This window comes from Osmerus mordax, chromosome 11 (assembly GCF_038355195.1).
Source record: "Osmerus mordax isolate fOsmMor3 chromosome 11, fOsmMor3.pri, whole genome shotgun sequence".
In the NCBI taxonomy this organism is placed as follows: domain Eukaryota; kingdom Metazoa; phylum Chordata; class Actinopteri; order Osmeriformes; family Osmeridae; genus Osmerus; species Osmerus mordax.
In genome coordinates, this window is record NC_090060.1 from 12,652,890 (window position 1) to 12,674,804 (window position 21,915).

Here is a 21,915-nt window from a genome sequence, read left to right on the forward strand (position 1 = left end):
GATTTTTAGACTTTCTTCACTTCCTTGCATGATCTCAATATAAAATCAAGTGTACCTGTCCTGATACATTTCTTAACCTTGTACAATATATTCAGATTTTACAGTCATGAACTGAAATGTGGCATATTTTCAATATTTAGAATGTTAAATATTATTATAGATGTTGTAAAATAATGTTATGTAGATCTTGCTGATAAACATGCTCCCCTTTTTAAATTCCAAAAGCATGTTGCTTGCAATAAATATTCTTTTACAAAAACGACAAGAAAAAAACACAGTGAAAAAGTTGTAAAGAAATACATGGAACGTAAGATTTTTGTCAACCCCCACTACAATTTGACCTTCAGATTCCCAGAAACAACAATGTTCCTGTTTCCACCGTACATCATTTGATCTGATAGGCCTATGACCTGGGGCTTCTTTGCTGACGTTAGGCATCATGAAATGATGGGATTACCAAGCCTAGGCACGCATTGTTGAACCCGATGTCAGAAAGGTAGGTTTTCCAGCAGGACCATGACTCCAAACACACCAACAGGTGGCAAATGAAGGATATTAATTAATTAATGCTTTCATACAAGTGGATGACATGACACAATGAAAACAAGATACTTTCATGCTCTAGGGCATGTCTCAAAATGCTGAGCACTCGCAAGTAACCTCAATTGTGGATAAAGATGGCACATATGTGACTTTGAAACATGGTTCATCACAGGAGCTTCAGTCACAAAGATTGCTCAACTGACTAACATGAACAGTCTGCCAACCACCACATAGAAAGGGATGTTGGTCTGCCCCTCATTACAAATATGAATGCACATTTTAGAATTCAGTGGTGAAAAATATATGGGTTTTGCTCTAAAGCTGGCTTTCTCAACCCCTTGTCCTCAGGGATCCCCTCCTGCCCTGCATGTTTTAGATGTGTCCCTGCTCCAACCCACCTGATTCAAATGAATGGGTCACAACACACCAAATTCAAATGAATGAGTCACAACACACCTGATTCAAATGAATGAGTCATGAGTCTGCTGACCTTGTTAATGACTCATTCATTTGAATCAGGTGTGTTGGAGCAGGGAACATCTAAAACATGCAGGGCGGGGGTCCCCGTGGACAAGGGTTGAGAACCATTAGTAGAGAGATGTGGGGAAAGCGTGGTTAGATGAGTCATCCTTCATCATATTCTCTACAAGTGGGTGTGTACATGTGTGGCATGCACCCAGAGAGCAGTGCAGGTGTGAATGCTGCACCCCTACAGCAAGAAGGTCTGGTGGCTGTATGGGGGCATTTTTCTGGCATTGTTTGAGTCTATTTATCCCTTTAGAGGGAACGGTCACTGCAGTTCCTTACAAAGTAATTCATATCACCTTTTTTTCTTTTTCCTGTGATGAAACATTCCTATCCTGGAATGGTCTCTTCCAGGATGACAATTCCCCAATCCACAGGGCACAAGGGATCACTGAATGGTATGATGAGCATGAAAATGATCTGATTATGGTATTTGCTGTTAGCAGATCTCAGCCCAATTAAACATAATGGGAGACTTTGGACCAATGTATTAGGCGTGCTGTCCACCACCATCATCAAAACACCTAATTAAGGAATAACTTTTGGAAGTATGGTGTGACATGCCTCCAGATGAGTTCCCAACACTTGTCGAATATACAGTACCAGTAAAATGTTTTGACTGGTACTGTATTCAAAGGTGTATTTTAGCTGCGCTGGCATATTGTGATAACCCAACACCTTTTTCCTTTTATTTGCTACCTGTCCAATCTCTACAGTGAAATACAGAATTAAAGTTGTCAGAATAATGTTGTGCTGTGAATTTCAACCCATTTTGAAATGTTTCCGACATGTAAATATAATTACTGTATATTCAAGCTGCAAACATGATCAAGCTGACAACTACTAAGCATGCCAGTGCATAGTAAAGTAGTACCAGTAAGGTTTACATCACCCTGGTCGAAATTCTAAATTCTATGGACAGACCTTGTTGATGCTGAGCAGCGTTGTGGCCTCAGCAGGCCTTTCAAAGCTGACAGGATCCTCGTCATCACTGGAGAGTGCGGTGGGACTCTCTGCAGGGCTCACTGTTGGAGTCACTGTTGGACTCACTGTTGGACTCACTGTTGGACTAACTGTTGGACTCAGAGGGCTGCAGGTGGGGGAAGATGGGGGAACCGGCTGCAACTTCACCTCTGGACTCCTTGGAGAGGGTAGCAACTCTGTGGGTGTCAATGCTAAGTTGGCCTAGTGAAAGAGACCAGAAAAAGCAACTCTTTGACCGTGACAAGAAGCTATTGTCTTGAATTTAACAACAAATTAAACAATATACCACACAGTCAGATTGCTATGTGGCATTCTGCATCTGACTGAGAAGTTTACTTAATAATTGAAAGCATAGAAGGCACTAAGCTAAATATTAAACATAGAAATAGAAACGTCACAAATTTGTCATATCAAGCCCTCCTCTCAAAAAGGATGGCACACTGTTGCAGAATTTTTAAAAATGATGTTAAAAACACCAGTTTACATAATTCTTTTGTAGTTCTCATCCATGTGATGCATGAAAACGTCAATGTTTACCTGCATCAGATTGATATTTTTGTCTTGCCTTGTATGACATCATCACCCCTTTGCTTTAAAATCAACATGTAGCCTTTCCTGACACAATAATCGCCTGAGATGCCCTTTGCTTTCGTGCACAACTCACAACACAACCAAATTTGAAACTTCCTGTCCTCCAACCTACTCTATATTGTAGTTAGCAACAAAGGACCCTACCTGAACAGGGGAGAAGAGTAAGAGAGAGAAACGGCAGCCCTTTTGTCCCATTACTGCCCACTGTGTCAGTGGTGACTGTGGCAGCAAGGCATCCGGTCAGGGAATAGTTTGTCTGTGAGCTCATTTGCTCATTAATCTGAGCCAATTGTGAAGGACTTAGTATAGATCCCTTCCCCGTTTTTACTCATCACTCACGCAGACGCCACTCATGCACTGACACCAGTTGGACAGTAGGGTGTGTCTTAGAAGCGAGACTTAGGATGGACAATTATGCAAGCTTTTCATGAGTAGGGAGCCTATCATGTTACATTACATTTACATTTACATTTAGTCATTTAGCAGACGCTCTTATCCAGAGCGACTTACAGTAAGTACAGGGACATTCCCCCGAGGCAAGTAGGGTGAAGTGCCTTGCCCAAGGACTCAACGTCAGTTGGCATGACCGGGAATCGAACTGGCAACCTTCGGATTACTAGTCCGACTCCCTCACCGCTCAGCCACCTGACACCACATGTTGACTTTGAGAGGATATGGAGTGTCATTCAGTTTCTAGGGACAAAACCCAACATTTTCTTCTACTTTACATAGCATAACTGTATTATCAATACTATAATCTCTCAGCATTTACAATAAATGTATAAAAGTGTCAACAATTATTGTATAAAACATGATGTGTGCCAGTGATTATGCCTAAGTTTACATATTATTAGTCATTATTCTCACAACTTAACTACCATTTCATTCTTGGACAACCCTACATTCCGGTGCCAAAAAAACTGGGAGTGTCAAAACAATTTTGGATAATAATTTCTGTTGTTTACAGTTATATATATATATTTTTTTTAGACAGACCACTCGGAAACAAATGAAGAGAAATATAAATATAAATGGATGAGGGAGCGTTTCTCCCTCTCAGTTTCTCCCCTCCCTCCTGCCTTTGACTTACACACACCCCATTCGCTATTTGATAAAGTATATGCACACAAAACCATGAACACACACACACAGCCCCTGCCGTTCTTTTATCACTGGAAGAGGTGGTGTCTGTTTCTGGTTCAGTCCCCTACTAGAGCTCGTCTGTCTTCACAGCATTACTAGCCTTTCCAGTTCCATCTACACCCTCAGGAGGACAATTGCAGAGGCAGAGTTCAGACGGTAGGGATTCCACGTAAAGAGAGAAATTGATTTAATAATTGGGTTCCTGGGTTGATTCTAAACATCTGGTTCTTTCCACAGTTTTTGACTTCCTTCCTGCAAGGCTTTTTTCTTTCTGCCTCCCTTTCTGGCATGCCCTGGACCAAACCCCAATCAGAGCTCTATTCTGGCTCAACAGACATCATGGATGACCACCACTACGAAGGTTCTCTGTTTCCCACCTCCACCCTCATCCCAGTCACTGTGATCTGTATTCTGCTCTTCATTGTTGGTGTGACTGGCAACACCATGACCATCCTCATCATCCAGCGCTTCAAAGACATGAAGACAACCACCAACCTGTACCTTTCCAGCATGGCTGTGTCTGACTTAGTCATCTTCCTCAGCCTGCCCTTTGACCTGTACCGCCTCTGGAAGTATGTCCCTTGGGTCTTTGGTGGGCTGGTGTGCCGTCTCTACCACTACATCAACGAGGGCTGCACATACGCCACCATCCTGCACATTACTGCCCTGAGCATGGAGCGTTACTTGGCAATCAGTTTCCCTTTATGGGCCAAGGTGGTGGTGACCAAGCGCAGGGTTCAGTACATAATTGTTGCTCTCTGGACCTTTGCTCTTCTCTCTGCAGCACCAACACTATTTCTGGTTGGGGTGGAGTATGAAAATGACACTCATCCAGATTACAGCACCCGCCAGTGCAAACATACCAACTATGCCATTAGCTCAGGACAACTGCACACTATGCTCTGGGTGTCTACCACTTATTTCTTCTGCCCCATGTTCTGCCTCATTTTCCTGTATGGTTCTATTGGATGTAAGCTGTGGAAGAGCAAGAATGACCTGCAGGGTCACTGTGCCATCGTCCGTGAGAGGTCCCATAGGCAGACTGTCAAGATTCTTGGTGAGTTAACCTTTTTATTATCAACTTTTTCCAAGACAGAACACAATTTCTTTTCCAGCTGACAACAAAAATGCGTACTGCATGTGGTACAAAATCTGCATTTTGGTGACGTAACTGAACTTACAAAAATTTTGCTTAGCCTAAATTTCAACTTAAACTCCAGCCAGTGATATAACTTAGTGTACACTTAAACTATTAAAAAGGTTAGTGCACCGTTCTTAACCTTTGAGTGTGAGAAAATAAGTCTAATTAATGAATGATTGTCTTCTTATGACAGCCAAATGAGCCGTTTATCTTGTTTATACTGTAATTACTGTGCCAACATATCATCTGCGTGATGTGTAGCTCTTACATGATTTCCAGGAACCTTGTTTCACACTTTAACCAGTCTCTTCTGAAGTGTGTTCATGTTTAATGAACGGTATCCTTTAATATTAATGTTGTTCATTAGCCTAGCACACACAAAGCCATAGACATAAAACATGTCGCCTTCACTGTCCACATTAGTGGGATCCTATGTTGAGATTGTCATAAATCAAAGTGAATGGAAATTGACAAGCTCTCACGCTCCTAAATGGCTTTCTAATTTTGTGGTGTCAAATTGATGAGCTCAGGGGAGATAAATAAAAAAATACGCTGAAATATAGTCTCATATTAAATATAAATATATAAACATGTGTCTGTAACACTCGTGTTTCACCGCTCACTCCTTAGGGTTCCTAACCCTGAACCTAACCCTATATTTTTGTACCTCTTCCTCTCTTTCTCTACCTGCTTCTTCTATCCTGATATGTTTTATCCTACCATTCCCTTTCTTGTTCACACTAGTGGTAGTGGTACTAGGTTTTATCATCTGCTGGCTGCCCTACCACATTGGTAGAAACCTGTTTGCTCAGGTGGATGACTACCATGAGGCCAAGCTGAGTCAGAACTTCAATGTAGGCTCCATGGTGCTCTGCTACCTCAGTGCCTCCATCAACCCAGTGCTGTACAACCTCATGTCTACCAAGTACAGGGCCGCCGCTCGCCGACTGTTCCTGCTCTCCCACAGACCTCAACAAAATCAACATTTCCAGAGACAGCTTTCTGTCAGGGAGGACATCACAACCCTCAATGAGACCCTAACTGGGGTGTAGTATGATAGCCTGCTGCCCAGCTGCAGTCCATAATGCTCCAGGTCTCCTGAGACATGGGTTATCTCCTAAGAGGCTTACCAATACCTAGATTCAAAACACACCCAAAGCCACAGCAGCCAGAAGAGATTGTGTCAATCAGAGGTCCCATCTCAATCTTCCACTATTACCACAAAGAATGTCTGTACTATTGTATATGTTTACGGTGACATTGTGTTATCATATAGTCTTGTATTGTGTGGATTTGAATATATATCCAGTTTTGAATTATTTCATGATGGTTACATATATTAACAGTAATAGCATATTTACGCATTGGGTAATTTCTGTAAACCAAATTTAGAATATTCTTGATGTTACTTCGGATGATGATTGGCACAGCTATTGCATTTCATATTTTGTTCTCTGTTTTCATGCAGTTACATATCATGGAATTCCCTTGGTTTTTACTCGAAAATCCTGCTCATAACTGTTTATTGTATGTCAGAACAAATAATTTCCATGAACTAATTGTCATATAAGCACTCATCTAAAGTAATATTAGTTTGTTGGATATGAACAGCATGTGTTATGAATTAATATTTATTTGGAAAAGGTATATTCAAGGTTTGTTGTCCCTCATTTACAGTTCCCCCCCTTAATTGAATTTAGTATCATGAAAATATAATAATTGTGGACTGTGTGTGTAGATATAATATGTGGTCCACCTGAGCCCAGAGCCTATCTATGGCTGCTGCGTGTGTACTGTCTACCAGGTGTAATCTGACATTATAATTGTATTACCTGGTCCTGGAGCAAGATTTACACTGGCAGGCAAGGACTCCACATCCCCATATTCACCGCAACTGCTGTTCTTAATGCGTGATTGAAAGAGGAAAAGGATACTTATTGCAGAAAGAGACATGTTGTATTTGTGTCATTATTTATTCATGTATTTATTCTCTTTTGTTTGTCATTTATTTATTTTGGATTAGAGATTAAAGCATAAAACTGACATTTTAATTTGTGCTGAGGTTATACAAATCTCATGATCCTCATGAAACCACCAACAATAAAGTGATAATCATTTGTCTTTGTTTTTTTACAGAAGGGTTTCACAAAACCCTTATACCCTTGTAGGATGTTTGGTGCTTTCAGTGTCAATCTGTGAAATACCTGGTGCCTCATTTCTAAATTGCGTATATGTACAAAAAGTTTGATTAATTAACACATTGGCTGTTGTCTTTATGCATGCTCAGTGCACACTAATGATGTATAATACCATGATCTAAATCTTGGTAGCACAGATGCAAATTGCGCCTGTCAAAACGGCACTGTCACGTGGCAAATACTTCTGTCAAAATTGTCAATTTTTTTTATTCTGCTTCCACAATGTTTGTGGATATCAGTGAGATAGCATTTATCATAGGGGTGGAATAATTGTATCATTTGGAAAAGGTGCATAATTTCCCTGTCAATCATAATTTCACTCAGAAAAGATCTTTGCTGCATGGTGTAAGGTGCCCATGTGCAAGATGAATTGTAAAAATCCTACAGTTAAAGCTTCTATTGACATACTAATAAGCCAACCATAAATGTTAAACATTCCCGTTTTAGTGAACAATGTTGATATTCAATGTTGACGTGTTGTGTCACCTGGTAGCCTGATTTCCTTAAATAGACCGATAAAGCCTATAAAACAGCTGCTACCCATAGTATTGGAAAGATCAGTCATTGCCAAATAATTACTGAATGATCGTCAAACTGTAAGCATTACTGTAATAAATCATTCCTTTGTAAACAGCAAGTATGTTCCCAAGGATGGAGGGTGCAGTCACCTTAGTCAGATTTTACACCTATAACATTGAAGAGAAAGCTCTTGCCAACATTTATTTTGGAAACTATTGTTCACTTTTCAACAGACAAAACCACATAATTGTACATGTGCACACATCATTTAACTAAACTACATGAATGTCATGTACACACATTCACATGTAATTCACATGTGAACATTATGATTTGACAGAATCACATACATTTAACTTTTGTGTGCCTTCAGTATTTAATAAAAACTAAAACACATAATTTTCACGTTTGCATGTGTTTCACTTGTCACTTATCATGTGCATGTGTGCTTACACATGATGGACACATTGTCTTGTGTTTAAAGTAAACCAATACCTCCTTTTCACTGTGCATTTGTGCTATAATAAATCAACAAGTCCCTAACCCCACTGGTCTCAGCAAGTCATTGGTTAAAGAGAGTAAGCTCTCAGGTAGGCTATATCCAGTATGACAGTTTATCATGAAACTGTAATTCTGAAGTGAATTAAAAAAAAATCAGAAGTCTACAATGTATCCAATTCTAAAGTGTTTTTACTTCTGTAGCAATGTCGGTAGCACTGCACTTAGCCTTTGAGTAGCTAGGTGGTGGTATTGTATTATATGGTGTTGGTGTGCATGTGTTGTGTATGTAAACAGGTGGGTGTGGCGCATAGTCTATACATGGGACAGTTGTGATGAATCGCTCTGTGTCCTAGTCTACGGTCGTGTTTTTGTCATTGTCCGTTTATGCATGCAGTCTGTAGCTGAATAATACATTTTACTTAAGCATACTGACACACATTCAAATATGTAAATGTGTTGCAGCTTTTTTAACATGTGAACAGGAGACAACACATAGTCTTATATGTGTTTAAGAAAATAAAGGAGGCATTGCATTGTTGCACATTTTGTCTTTAGTCTCCAATATAAATGGCTGCTGTAATTTCAGAAAAACACCAGATGTCCCTCTGCTCTACATTTTCATGCCCCGAAGCTTTTCCCGGCACAAACAGTAAGAAAGCCCTAATTCTTCACAAGGTAGCAGCATGCTCTTGCCTGTTCTAGACACAGTTATTAAAGAGTAACTCCCCAATTTCAGCCACAGTCCACTCCTTCAAATTGTGAAAATATTATTTCTGATAAAAGATTGTGGGATTTTGGCCCAATGATGCATGGAGAAGATCTCAAGGCAGAGCATACTGCAGGATGATGTCTTTGAAGTAAGCAGGGCCCATCCATGCAAATAACAGTCAAAATCAGACTGTGCAAAGTAGACAAAGTGTTTAGCAATGCGTGAATATTAACCATAGGGGTTTAATCAAAAATTACAAATAAAGGTTTTTTATGTTCAGTTAGTTATTAAAGGTACAATGGTTTGGATTTTTTCTATAAAGAGTTTTGTTCCTTATAAACATATTGTGTATGCTAATGAGGCCCTCTGAGAGTTGACTAGTAACACAGACAGCTCAGTGTCAGTAGAATGGCAATTTATAATTTTTGGAGCGTGCCGCTACTTTCCAGTAAATTATGTTCCAACAATCCTGTTCCAGCCAATCGCCTTCGGCGATGCATGCCTTCCTACTTGGCTTATTTTGTGAAACAACTTTCAATCAAACTAGAACTGGAGGAAAGCTAACTGTTCAGAGAAGAATTGGGGGCGCCGTTTCTCATTTTCAACTTATTTAATAATTTTATGTTACCTATTGCAGCTTTGAGGTAGCTATACATATGACTGCACACAGAAACGTTCCAACAACATAAAAGTTAAGTGGAAGCCCATGGAGCCCAGTTGATGGCCACTAAAAACTGACAATATGCACATATTCCTGTCAAATCTGCATAGATCTGGATTTCTCGTCACCTTCGCAATGCATCTCAGAATGACACACAGAAGAAGGTACATGATTCCAAAGAAAAAATTAAGGGGCAACATGTCTCACGATTTGTTCCAGTGGATACCACCAAACTCACTTCTGTAATTTTATTTAATCATTTTCTGTCAACATTTACAAAAACACGTGACTCCCCGTTGCAAGTCACGTGTTTTTGTAAATATTGTTGTGCTTATGTGCTGAGGTTTTTGTCTGTTCCCACACTGTACTCCTCTAGGAGCATTGTCTGGGCATAGCCTTTTTCTCTCCTCCTCTCTCCTCATGTTATGCTGTAACTTTCTAGTTGGCGCCGAAAATGGCCGCCTAGGTAGGCTCTCCTGCCAAAGTAAATTCCTTGTCTGTGCAAACTTTCATGGCGAATAAAAACCCATTCTGATTCTGATTCTCTGCCTTTTCCAAAAGGCTTTGTCTTAGTGAAAGTACGTAACTAACAGTGCAGATATCAGAAAACACAAATTGAGACATTCAAGAATTATAAATCTTTTATTGTGCATGGATCCATTGTATATATCATGGCTATACAGATACACTTTAGATACATATCTATGATTATACATTTTCCCATTACGAACATTTTAAAGTGATATGTCTGGTAATATGTATAGTATAACAAATTTTCATTTTGGAATGTAAGGTGTATGAGGTAACTGCAAACATTAAAATTACATAAAAATGGTCTCTTTTTTGTGCATATTTTATTTCTTTTGTTGCGTTTTTGTTTATCTCAGACAAAGGTAGTTACCTGCGGCGAGGTGTTATAATGGCACACTTTGCAATCACTATCAAAAATAGGAATTTGAGTCTTTAAATGACAAAAAGAAGACATTTGCAGAATGCCTGGTCGACCAAATCATGTAATTATCTAAAGACTTTTGCAAGATACCTGTGATTCATAACGGTTGCAACAGCAATAATTTGCCCATACCAAATACAACACTAGACCCTATTGTCAGACTACAACACTGAAAATTCAGTATTTGCACTCTGTTACAAAGACTTAACACACAGAGAAAAGGCCAAACTTAGATTCACAGGAAATACATAAGTTACACATTTTGTATCTGTTGTTTGCTTTTCATGTTTCATGAGTGCAGATTTTTTTTTCTCTGGATATAATTAATTTATATAACCTTCATTACAATAAAAAAATATACTTCACACAAGTATGACCTTAAATAAAGAAATCAAAAATTCACAAATTAATGCCTAGAACTATGCCAAATCTCATAATTATGCATGTTTTCCTGACACAAAACCTAAATTGCTAGAAGTTAAAGTAAACAGTATAGTTTTCTAGACTAAAACAAAATTCAAAACCTGAATTAAGAGAATGCTCCCAGGTTTATACCCCATATACTAGTAAATTATCTGAAGCAATTGGTTCTCAAACGGTTTTCTTTAAAGAAATAAGCCATTTCAGCAACATGTGATACTACTTTTAAAACATTCCAAACACAGATAGGGCTTGAACAATCTGAAGATATGTTGAATAAAATGCATCACAAGACCAAGACGTTTTAGGTCAAGGTATTCTTTAACTAAGGTGCAAAATCAAATACTGGAAAAAATCAGATAAAGATAAGCATACATTTTTGTGCTGAACAAAAATAATTTGGATTAAAGCAGCTGCATGATTGTAAAAACAGGCTACAGTATAAATATATTATAGTAAAATAAACCATCATGTTTATGTTGTGTTATGTTTGGTTTTCGATACTGAGCAATTTCTATAACAGGTCCTTGTGTCTTGCTGTACAAAAATATACTAAAATGTATCCAGTCATTTTTGCATCCTTACACATTCTGAACATCAAAAAAGTTGGAAAGTGCTAAATTAAGGTTCTATAATGTGAACAAGACTGTATATCAATTTGTCTTCTCTCAGTACAGCCGTCTAATCTCCAGTAGGAATCAGTAGGCCTCTAAAAGGCTCCTCCTGCCTGGGGATCACCATGACATACCTTTGGATCTCAACAGACTGCTGAGCACCCACCAACCAGGTCCCTTGGTCAAACACCAACCAACAACTTACTCAATCAAGATCTGTTTCACATAAACGTAAACATAAATAATGACTAATGATACATAATATGATCGACAATTACATGAGTCCAAGTCTGTTAGTTTTTTCAACAACAGTATCCCTACTGCTTTTAAGTCCCTGTTGTGCAGTATAGCCAATTACACTGGAATTTTAACTGTAATTGAAAAGGAGGCCGTTGTGAGGGTGTTGGGGTGCAAAAGACAAAAAGGTATCATTTGCTCTCTTCTGTTCAGGTAATCCCTCCACCCACCCCTCACACTGCTAATTCTTCAGGTGTGAAAACACAAACACAGTGAGAAAATACAACAGAAAAAAAAAAAAAAAAAGCTGTAACCCTGCAGCTGGACAGGAGCTCATTTAATGACAAAGTACTGGATGACGAAAGCAATGAGGATGGAGATGACTGCGAAGAACATAAGGAGGAGAGCGGCACACTGCTCGTCGGTCAGGCTACGCCTGGGTCTGGCTGACTCTGCACCAGCTCTGGGCCCAGAGCCACTCAGGCCACTGCCTGCTGCGACCTCACTGCGCTGGGGGAAGAGAGTCACCGTGGGGCTGAAGGGCCCACTCAGCTCCGGGGCCTCCTGGCACTGCCGAATGGCACACACTCTGAAGCGGTACTCGCTGCTGGGCTGCAGGTTAGGGACTGAGAACGATGTGGCACAGCCTTTGTACATCTGCGAAGCGGGAGACAGGATGTCAGGTTGGACACTTCAGTCTCTAAGTGCATCGTTGGTTCATCTAACTCACCAGGCTCCCTTTTCATGAAGTTATGGCTGTACGGAATTTCCATAACTTTTCTCTTTAAGTACATTCTAAATATAAACATAAAATACAACTTGAACACACAGCTGGCCAGAGGTGTTAAAAGTGAACCCTGTGGGAACCCTGCCAGACCCCTTAACCAGATGCAGGCTGAAATGTCGGGATGTTGTGATGAGGAATAAAGGTCCAATTGAAATGAGATCTTTTTCTCAACATCTAACACCTACATTATAACAGGGGTGGCAGCAATATGCATTCTGTGGAATATATACTTTGGCAACTGAGAGCAGGCAAAGAGAGGTACCTGTTTAAACTCAGAATTTCCCATCATGCACTGCAGGGTGTAGATTATTGGGTCTCCCTTCATGGGCAGCAGAGTCTCCCAGGTAACCTCGCAGGAGTGGTCTTCTAGACGCTCCACTCGGGGGGCTAGTAAAGAGAGAGCATAATGAACTACCAGACAACATTAAAAAACAATGAATCAGAGGTTGTCCTATTCAGGAAAAAACAAACATGTTAAACTAGTGCAGGAAAGACACTGGCCACAGCAGTGAACTAAGGATCGGTTACCAAACCTTTCACTGGGGCAGGAGGAGAGCGTGGGGTGGTGAATGTGTAAACATTGGAGAAAGGCCCTTCGCCTGCCTCATTAAAGGCCTGGATGCGGAACGTGTAAGAGGTAGACTCATTAAGTCTCTGGACTTTGTGAGTGTGGCATGGTCCTCTGTACAAGGAAACAAATCTACACAATGAGAGAGAGAGAGAGAGAGAGGGGAAAACAATGACAAAAGGGTGTGAGTAACAAAACAACTGGTATAAAGGAAACCATTATCATGACGCATCTGTCGAAAGATGACCAAGGAATTTTCTATATTTCTATTTGCGAACATCACAAAGGCTTTCACAATATTTCATCCGAAATGGCTGATCATGTCTGAGACGTGTTAAGTGTAAATTTCTCTCAGAGATGGATTCATTGCTGGCACTGTTGAACACCGCAGAGCAGATCACCAACCTGCCATTCTTGTCCTCCATTTGCAGCTGGTACTGGAGGGCGTCCGAAGAGGCTGCCTTGGCCGGCCCCTCGCCCCACTTGAGCCTGAGGGTTTGGTGGCTGAAAGCGGTGCACTCCAGGCGGGGGGGCAGAGGGGGCAGCGGCTTGGTCTTCAGCTTAAAGGTGTGACTAAAAGGCCCCGCACCCAGGCTGTTTAGAGCCTGGATCCTGATCCTGGAAAAAAAAAAGGAAAGACTTCAATCACAAACACAAAAGGAAACGCTGGGTTTCTGAGCCCTGAAGCAAGTTAACTGTTAAACGGTGCATCTTTTAACCCCGTCATAGACTTTGCTTGTTGTTTGTAGCGCTGGGTGACGAGCCGGTAAAGCCTACCTGTAGCTGGTGTCAGGCTGCAGGTGTTGTATGATGTATTTGGTGACAGGGCCAACAGCAATGGGCTGGCGCTCTCCCAGGTCAATCAGGTAGGACGTGATCTCAGCCCCGTGGTCACAGGGGGGCTCCCATCGCAGGCCCAGGCAGCTGGAAGGGGAGTAGAGTGGAGGGGCCGGGTTCTCCTCCTCCTCCTCCTCCTCGTCTTCCTCCAGGTCCAGGGAGGTCTCGTACCCTCTGAGCTCAGCCTCCTTCAGGGCGTGGATGCTGCTGATGGCGGCAGGGACGGAGCACGGCGTCTGACACAGCACCGCCTCGCTGAAGGCTCCCACGCCGGCCACGTTCACAGCCTGCAGGTGCCACAAGCACACACGACACGTCACATGATTCTCAATGATCTCTAGTTTGGTTTCCGCTGTATGACTTCCTCATGTGGACAGTGACAGAGCAGGACACCTTGTCTGACGTAGCTCATTGTGTATTGACCCACCTGAACCCGACAGAAGTAGGATGTGGCAGGGAACAGGCCCTTCATCTCATGGCTGAGACTTGGCCCGCTGTAGCAGATCTGCATGCTCCCCTCCATGGCCCCCCACTCCACACGGAACTCCGACACAGGGGCACCGTTAGACGGGGGGGCCTGAAAATGCAGAGGTCAGCGTTAACACAGAACAAACTTCAATAATAAAAATACATCAACTTTATTCTTATTAAAGTATTAAAACATTTTTTACAAGTACAGGTACTAATTTAAAACCATTTATCAAAGTGAGGATGGATGTATGGCCCTACCTCCCAGCTGATTACGGCGCAGGTGGGGGACTTGCAGTTGATGTGGGGAGCCTTGCAGGTCTCAGGGGCACCTGGGCCTGTGGTCACCTCACAGCGCTCTGACAGGGAGCCATACTATTTGACAAGACAATCACCCCACACATACCTTAGAAGATTAGTCATCATTTCCTCACCAAAGTACATACATAAATACAGGAAGAACATAAAATACTTTTTTTTTTTTATCAGATATTTCTCACCCCAGCCTTGTTAGCTGCACGGATGCGAAAGTTGTAGGTTCTGCCAGGCAGCAGGTTCACCACAGTGCAGTCCGGCTCAGGGCCCTGATAGACCTCCCGGCTCTCCTCAGCACCATGTGACCCACACAGCTCCACGCTGTAGGAGGACACTGGGCTGCCTCCATCATCCTGAGGTGGGCCTGATACACACACACCATCACACCATCAAAGCTCCACAAATTTAGGCCGGCACTGCCTGGAAAACGCAGACAGCTCAGCAAAGATAAACACATACACACTCAGCTCTGAACACTACCCCGAGGTACTAGACAGCAACACAAACACACCCACTAATAGAAGCTGAACAGCACCTCCACATGTGGGATGGCAGACTAGTGAGTGACTCACCCCAGCGCAGCTGCACCTCCTTGGCTCTGGACTTGCCCACCACCCGGGGGGGCTGGCACGGCCCGGGGGGCACAGCAGGAGTTTGGACTTGCAGAGCCTCCGACAGCTTGCGCGTGGAAAGATATACAACAATATTCAGTCAGCAAAGGAGAAACTCACCATATCAGCTGTTAACACAAACTCATGTTTGAGCATAGACCCACACATTAAGTCTATAAAATGTTAACATACACGACTGTCATTGCACAAGCTGTGCTTACTGATATTATTGGCTATTATCCCATAACAGATTCTCCAGTTATGTGACAAACAGTAGGGAACATGTGAGTGCTGGGTCACGTTTTGCCGATCCAGAGAAAACAAGAGCTTGCCAACATGACTCATGTAGCTTGACAAGCTCACATTATGAATAAATGCATGCAGTAACGGCTGACAAACACATTCATGGAGATGGGCTGTGAAGTCAGCTAATTAGGAGAAGACTGATCTGATGCATGCAAAGAAAGTGCAATGATTAGAAATCTTGGTCTTGAAGAGGTGTAGTGTGCTCTCACACAGGAGAGAAGCTGAATGACTATTTCTTATTAGATTTTCCCTATACTGTCCAAAAATAGACATCATGTGCGTAGCTGGAATTACTCATGTCTAATTTATCAGACCTATCCAGGGAATAGATAAGATGCACTTGTGGTTTTATGAGAGCTTGACCACTCTCTGGTCATGGCATTCTACTGAGAAAGAACCTCAGTAATAACCAGTGCAAAGAGAATACCAGTTTCCAGTTAGTGAGTGGAGCTGTGTGGATGGTTCTGGCCACACCTGAAGTTAATGAGTGAGAGCGTGTGTGTGTGTGTGCGCGCACGCTGGTGCTGGATGACTCACCGGGCTCTGCCCGCCCTCACTCATGCAATAGACTCTGGTCTGGTAAAAGCAGCCGGGCTTAAGACTCTCACACACGTACTCCATGGCTGGCCCTGCGTAAGCCAATTCCCATGACAATCCTGCAAATAAAACAAACACAATTATTTACATTAGTGGTAGTACATGTACTGCATCTGCTTGGAACTTGCCCACCCACAGAATATTTAATAACTGTCTTCACGTACCACTCAGACCATCAGAAACCTCCAAAATGTATTTGGTTATATTGGCTCCACCATTGTCTTTAGGGGGTTCTAAAAACAAACAAACATATAAATCAAATGCTACAGCTTCAAAATGTATACAGTATATGCGTGATATTGCAACGGGAAAATGTGCGCTAACTCATGTGGATATCAGGACTCAAGAGACAGTATACATCATGAATCAAGAGACAGCATAATGGATCAAGAGCTACAGTAATCATTGTGGAAGGTCCACTCTGAGGATAATGGTGATCACGCCAGGCAGTGATCCTGTGAGTGAAGCCTGTGTGCATGTAGCGGTGAGGGCCCCTACCCCAGGCCACCCTGAAGCTGTTGGGCAGTACCCTGCCCCTGATGGCCGGTCTGGAGGGGCTGCAGGGGATGTCTGGACACGTGGTGAACTCTGCCACCACACTGGGGTTGCTCTTCCCCTCAGAGTTGTAGGCTACCACCTAGTGGACAGGCAGTCGGGGGGGGGGGGGGGGGGAGACAAGCACAGTCATCGATGGTGAATTACATTTACTACCTGTCCTTAAAAACTCCAGGAGGAAGGTAAGGTCATTCAGGGATGTTTGGGGGAGGAGTAGCACACTGAACCGGCAACATTATCAAACAGTTTAGCTCCATAGATCCACCCATCCACTTCATGTTGCACAGCTCAAAGGAAGATTAACAAGGAACGAATGCAAAAGACTTAAGAAATCTGGCTTTGTTCACATCCTGCTCACATCCTCATCACACGGTGGATTTGAACATCTCCCTCTGTGCATCCCAAGCTTATCCACGTACGGTATCAATACATTAACTGCCCTCATGCTGGGCTGCTGTATAATTGGGTTGGAGATAGAGTGATTCCTTCAAACACTTGTATACACTCCCATCATGAAGGCACACAGATGAAGCTTTAAGGAAACGAATGTTGTTTTGGTTTCGGGTGCAAGCTTATGCAATGCCTTGCTTTTGTTCATTCTGATGAAGGAAGTCTGGATCCTTCCACCAACGCTGGGGATGTGGTTATCAGTGAAGGACTGGGGAAAGTATAACCAACCTGATATCAGCCTGAGGAGGGGAAACACAGGGAACCGAGAAAGCTTAGTAAAATGGTTCAGCACATTGGTTGAAGGATGGTGTCAGGCAGGTGGGTCCATTAAAGGAGATATCGTGCAGCTAGTTTGTCTGCTGGCAACTGCCAACCACCTGTAGCCGTGATCTTTAACCCTCACAGAGACTGGCAAAAGAATGTGTGGCTCCTTGTTACAAATCATCAAATCTACCTAATCAATGGGTTTCCTTTGTGTTTTCACGGTCATGGAGTACTCATGTTGATGGGGGCCTGCAACCCTGCTGCCCAGCACTACGAGACTAATGCCATTACAACATAGCAGACAGAGGAGTCATAGGGCTGCCGTGCTCCTTGCAATCACTCACCCCTCCCTCCCTCCCGCCTCTGGGCTTCAGCCATTCTCTTCCACACTAGACGCCCAAGACAGCCAGACAGCAGGAGACAGCTACACCGAGCGGCCGTCTTAATTAAGCAGGTGGATCACAATAGACTCAGCCACACTGCAGCACTCTCTTACCCGGAACTTGTACTTGGTACTCCTGTGGAGGTGCACGACTGTCTTGGAGAGCTCATCACCATCGTAGCTTGGCTGGAAACCATATCCCTGTGACACAGACGGATAAACAGGGATGAAAAGAACACTGAATACCTGGGTTCTTAGAACCAAGTCGTGAAATACAAAAACAATGCAGTGATGACTACTGTAGAGACATACAGTAGGGTCCAAAAGTCTGAGACCACTGGTCAATATACCATTGTGTATATGGACTTTGGACTGTCTCTTTCCATGGCAGTAGGCTTTATGGAAGTAGGCTTTATACATATTGGCTGTGTAATTGGGATGAAGATGTGTATGGGTGCTCACCGAGCCTTCCTCCTCCATCTCCAGAATGTAGAAGATCTCATCCTCCTTGGGGGATCCTGGAGGTCTCTGCCACTGTAGGTTAAGCCAGGTGACCCCAGCCTTGACCAGATCTGGAGGAAGTGGGGGCGACGGAACACTGCACGAGGTGAACAAGTCCACCGCTTCGCTGAACTCACTAATGAGGGAGAGAAATAGTGTAAGGGGCAGGATGAAGTGAAAACACATGTAAAGACAGAACCACAGTTGAGTTTTTTTCCCCCACACTTTGTCTCATACCTAACACCCATGTCATTTTTGGCTGCAAGACGGAAGGAGTATCTGGAAGCTGGTGAAAGCTTGGTAACTCGATACTGCTTCTGAGGTCCATAGTAGCACTGTTCAAACACCCCGGTACCCTTACCCTGCAGGGAATCAAATCAGCTGAGTAGGGGAGCAAGCAATCAATCTTGGTTTTGATTTAGATAGCTTCCAACTGCAAGTGAACTTACCTCATCCCATTGAAGAACATAATTTTGGATTTTGGAACCGTTGTCACATGGAGGCTGTGGGTAGACATGCAGATTAGTCTCACTGGGCCATTTCTTCGATCAACTAAACTGTGTGAACACGCACTGCCTACCTTCCACTGGACAACAATGGTGCTCTTGGTCCCGCTGGCCTTTCTTGGGGGGTTCGGGAGGTCTGGCTCACAGCTCAGAGTGGTGAAGCTCACAGCCTCAGAGGGGTTACCCTGTAAACAGTTACATACAGCCAGGACCCTGGGAAAGGGAGAAGCACCCATAAACGTTGGCCAACAGCTACAGATGTTTCTTGTTGAATCCGCGGATTAATACTTAAAGAAACGTAACGTACAACAACATACTGTGGGGGAGGGGGGGGCTGTGCTCATGTGCTCATTGGAATGTTGATGTTCTTGTCAAGAATTACAGTCAATGTTTGGAAATGTGTACTTTATATCATCAATCATGAACCATTAATCAATCTAATGACAGTGTTTTACGTCAGTTTATATAATGTTTATACATTTATCATATGGTTAAACAAAGATAACCAAGAATGAGGGCTTTGGTTAACTGTGGCTAGCCAACCAGTTAATGCTTGTCTTTCTTTTAATGTTTTTGAAATATAAGATTGGTAAGGCTAGTCAGCTGCTCTTGTTGACATACAGATGAAGCCATGAACAGCCTGTGTTAGTGTCCGTACCATTCTTTTGTTAGCAGCTATGCCACTGCAAACCAACACGATGCAGTACAATATTTTTCGTACGGGCTCAAATTGGGTATTCGCATCATTGATGAAAGCCACAATGTACTGAATAAGTAATACAATATTAATCCATAATAATTATATAAACATCAAGAGTCCTTTCCTGGACAAGGCTATAGTCAGGGCTTGGGGCATATTCTAAATGGCAGTTTACATTTGATCGAATTACGGTTGTCACGTAGGAGTGGAAAAAATATTGATCTCAAAATGTTGAGTGGATTTTAAAGTGGATTTACACAGTAATAGTTACACTGTCTGGCAGGAAACTGCACCCACAAGCAGTTGATTTTGCTCTTAATATATGTTTTATTATACCTACCATAGCGCCACAAATTCTCAGAAAATCCAATGAGAAACAAAGTAGATGATATTGAGTAAGTGGAAACTGTACCTCACATGATAGTCTGTTGCTGGTCTTAGGTCTTCTAAAGTTGCACTTAAATCCTCCCCACTATATAGAAAGAAAAGAAGCACGGTCCACAACGTTACACACAGAAAAGAACATGTTCCTTTTCCCCCTGTACTATATCTAAAACCATACATTATTTTCCCAATGTCCTTTGATTGACATATTTCTGCCTCCTAAAGCTAGTCAGAGGAGCCCCTTCTCACCTGCAGGTGCTTCTGTAATTCCCATCTATGCCATTGTAGGAGATGGAGACCTGGTAGCTGAGTGGCTCAGGGGAGCTGCCCTCCTCCCTTTCAGGCATGCTGGGGGCGCTCCAGGTCAGCACAGCACCTCGGGCCTGGATGTCTGACACCTGGGGCACAGGTGAACTAAAGCATGAGTTAACACAACCTCTTGGATTATGATCAAACAAATGATCCACATGAGATGCTAGGACCCATTATTCAGTGTTAATGTTAGATTGTTATCTTCAACTGAATGTCATTTATTTGGAAGAATTCCTTTTACTGTTTGGAGGAGGAGGTAAACAATAGCCTGGAGTCAGGGGGGAGCAAGTCATACAGGGAAGACCTCAATCAGACCACGTCTGCACTGGTCCCTTCCCCGTTTCTTGGGGTCACACTGCACATTAACTGCAATTGAAAACACTATATATCCTTTACTATCATATATTTACAATACTTATACTATCAAATCTTATGTAAGATTAAGCGACAGTCAAGTGAAGAGGTTTGAATCTTTCAGAATGCACCTTGTAGCATTTGTCTTCTGCAGAGTATAAAAGGTTTAGATTGCCGATTTGATCATCATATAACAATGGATAAATATATGTAAATGAGTACTCACAACTGGCTTACTGATGGTACCTAGCAGAGCTTGCAGGGCCCGGGCATCTTCATCGAGCTCTACATAGAGAACAGTGGAAAAATGCATTAGGCAAATGTTCCTATTTTGTGCACTAGGTACCTGGGTAACCTCTCGGATACACCATAACAAAGGGCATGTTGAAAATGTTTGGGGCTCAGGGCCAATGCATTTTGATGGCTTTCCATTCAGTCAACCGCCCCAGATTAGCATTGTTCCAGGGTTAGGCCTTATGACTGAAGAGCGGTGAGAGCTCATGTAATCAAGCCAAATGTCGGAACTCGGACTCTCTCACTGTCAACAGCTGCATCAGTTTGCAAGACTTCAACTCGCGACAGCTCAAGAGGATAACGCTGCCCTAGTCCTCACCTCCTTGGTCTCCGTCTTGTCCCCTGCCCGCCTGCTTGCCTGTCCCCGTGTTGCTGGCCTGCCCTGGCTCCAGCTCCGGGCCTTTCCCCCCCACCCCATTGTGAATGTCGAGTGTGGTAGGGCTTAGGCGGTTCTTCTGCGGTGAGGGAGGGGGGCTGTCCTTCATCTGACCCCCTCCTCCTCCCTGGCGCTCCTTGAGCTTCTTTTGCAGGCGTTCGTATGTTTTGCTCGCCCTTTCGTCCCTGTGAACAAACGGCGGGCGTCCATGTGGGGAGTGAGAATCTGCGGAGGCTGGGAGAACAAACACACAGAACACTTACATCCACGTGGGCACGCACAGAGACAAATACAAAACAAAACACAACCTGCTCTTCCGAACAGGAGTCAAAGAGGGAGCAGTCCAGTTCAGGACCGGGCTCACAGAGGAGCTTCAGGTGAAGACAGAGTTCAAAGTTACTACTTACTACCGTTTCAGCTCAGCTGAAGCTAAGGATATCAAAGTTAGCTACTACAGCTTAACTGTGCACATACAGCTTAAAATAACTGGGGGCTTTATATCAATACAGAGAAAGAAATATAGACAGAGAGAGAGAAAAGACAACATGCATGAGATAAACATTATTATAGATAGGGGTCCAAGCCCCAGAGTTTTTTACTTTAAAATCTG

At 42.9% G+C, this 21,915-nt stretch overlaps 2 protein-coding genes across 4 annotated transcripts in view; one reads left to right on the plus strand and one right to left on the minus strand.

Moving 5' to 3' along the window:
- Positions 1 to 4,074: 4,074 nt before the first annotated feature.
- Positions 4,075 to 5,979, plus strand: mlnr (motilin receptor). Its single transcript, XM_067245908.1, has 2 exons — positions 4,075 to 4,843; positions 5,672 to 5,979. Exons 1-2 carry the CDS (start codon positions 4,075 to 4,077, stop codon positions 5,977 to 5,979), a joined length of 1,077 nt encoding a protein of 358 aa, XP_067102009.1.
- A 4,159-nt stretch (positions 5,980 to 10,138) lies between these two features.
- fndc3a (fibronectin type III domain containing 3A) overlaps positions 10,139 to 21,915 on the minus strand; it is a 31,074-nt gene continuing 19,297 nt past the window's right edge. For all 3 annotated transcript variants that reach the window (XM_067245904.1, XM_067245905.1, XM_067245906.1), the window contains 21 exons: positions 21,249 to 21,539; positions 20,862 to 20,920; positions 20,219 to 20,367; positions 19,998 to 20,057; positions 18,960 to 19,098; positions 18,829 to 18,882; positions 18,617 to 18,741; positions 18,341 to 18,515; positions 17,993 to 18,079; positions 16,726 to 16,864; positions 16,392 to 16,460; positions 16,168 to 16,286; positions 15,286 to 15,391; positions 14,899 to 15,077; positions 14,660 to 14,773; positions 14,358 to 14,507; positions 13,871 to 14,217; positions 13,499 to 13,711; positions 13,059 to 13,225; positions 12,788 to 12,912; positions 10,139 to 12,395 (listed from right to left, as the gene is read on the minus strand). In XM_067245904.1, the coding sequence (XP_067102005.1) occupies positions 12,072 to 12,395; positions 12,788 to 12,912; positions 13,059 to 13,225; positions 13,499 to 13,711; positions 13,871 to 14,217; positions 14,358 to 14,507; positions 14,660 to 14,773; positions 14,899 to 15,077; positions 15,286 to 15,391; positions 16,168 to 16,286; positions 16,392 to 16,460; positions 16,726 to 16,864; positions 17,993 to 18,079; positions 18,341 to 18,515; positions 18,617 to 18,741; positions 18,829 to 18,882; positions 18,960 to 19,098; positions 19,998 to 20,057; positions 20,219 to 20,367; positions 20,862 to 20,920; positions 21,249 to 21,539 (3,191 nt within the window). In that variant the 3' untranslated portion in view covers positions 10,139 to 12,071. The remainder of the gene's footprint in view (positions 12,396 to 12,787; positions 12,913 to 13,058; positions 13,226 to 13,498; positions 13,712 to 13,870; positions 14,218 to 14,357; positions 14,508 to 14,659; positions 14,774 to 14,898; positions 15,078 to 15,285; positions 15,392 to 16,167; positions 16,287 to 16,391; positions 16,461 to 16,725; positions 16,865 to 17,992; positions 18,080 to 18,340; positions 18,516 to 18,616; positions 18,742 to 18,828; positions 18,883 to 18,959; positions 19,099 to 19,997; positions 20,058 to 20,218; positions 20,368 to 20,861; positions 20,921 to 21,248; positions 21,540 to 21,915) is intronic.

What these genes read in the sequence shown, in the direction of transcription:
- mlnr (XM_067245908.1), top strand. Translation starts at nt 4,075, where the DNA reads ATGCCCTGGACCAAACCCCAATCAGAGCTCTATTCTGGCTCAACAGAC. An exon ending in GCAGACTGTCAAGATTCTTG is followed by an intron (nt 4,844 to 5,671) that starts GTGAGTTAACCT and finishes TGTTCACACTAG; the next exon opens with TGGTAGTGGTACTAGGTTTT.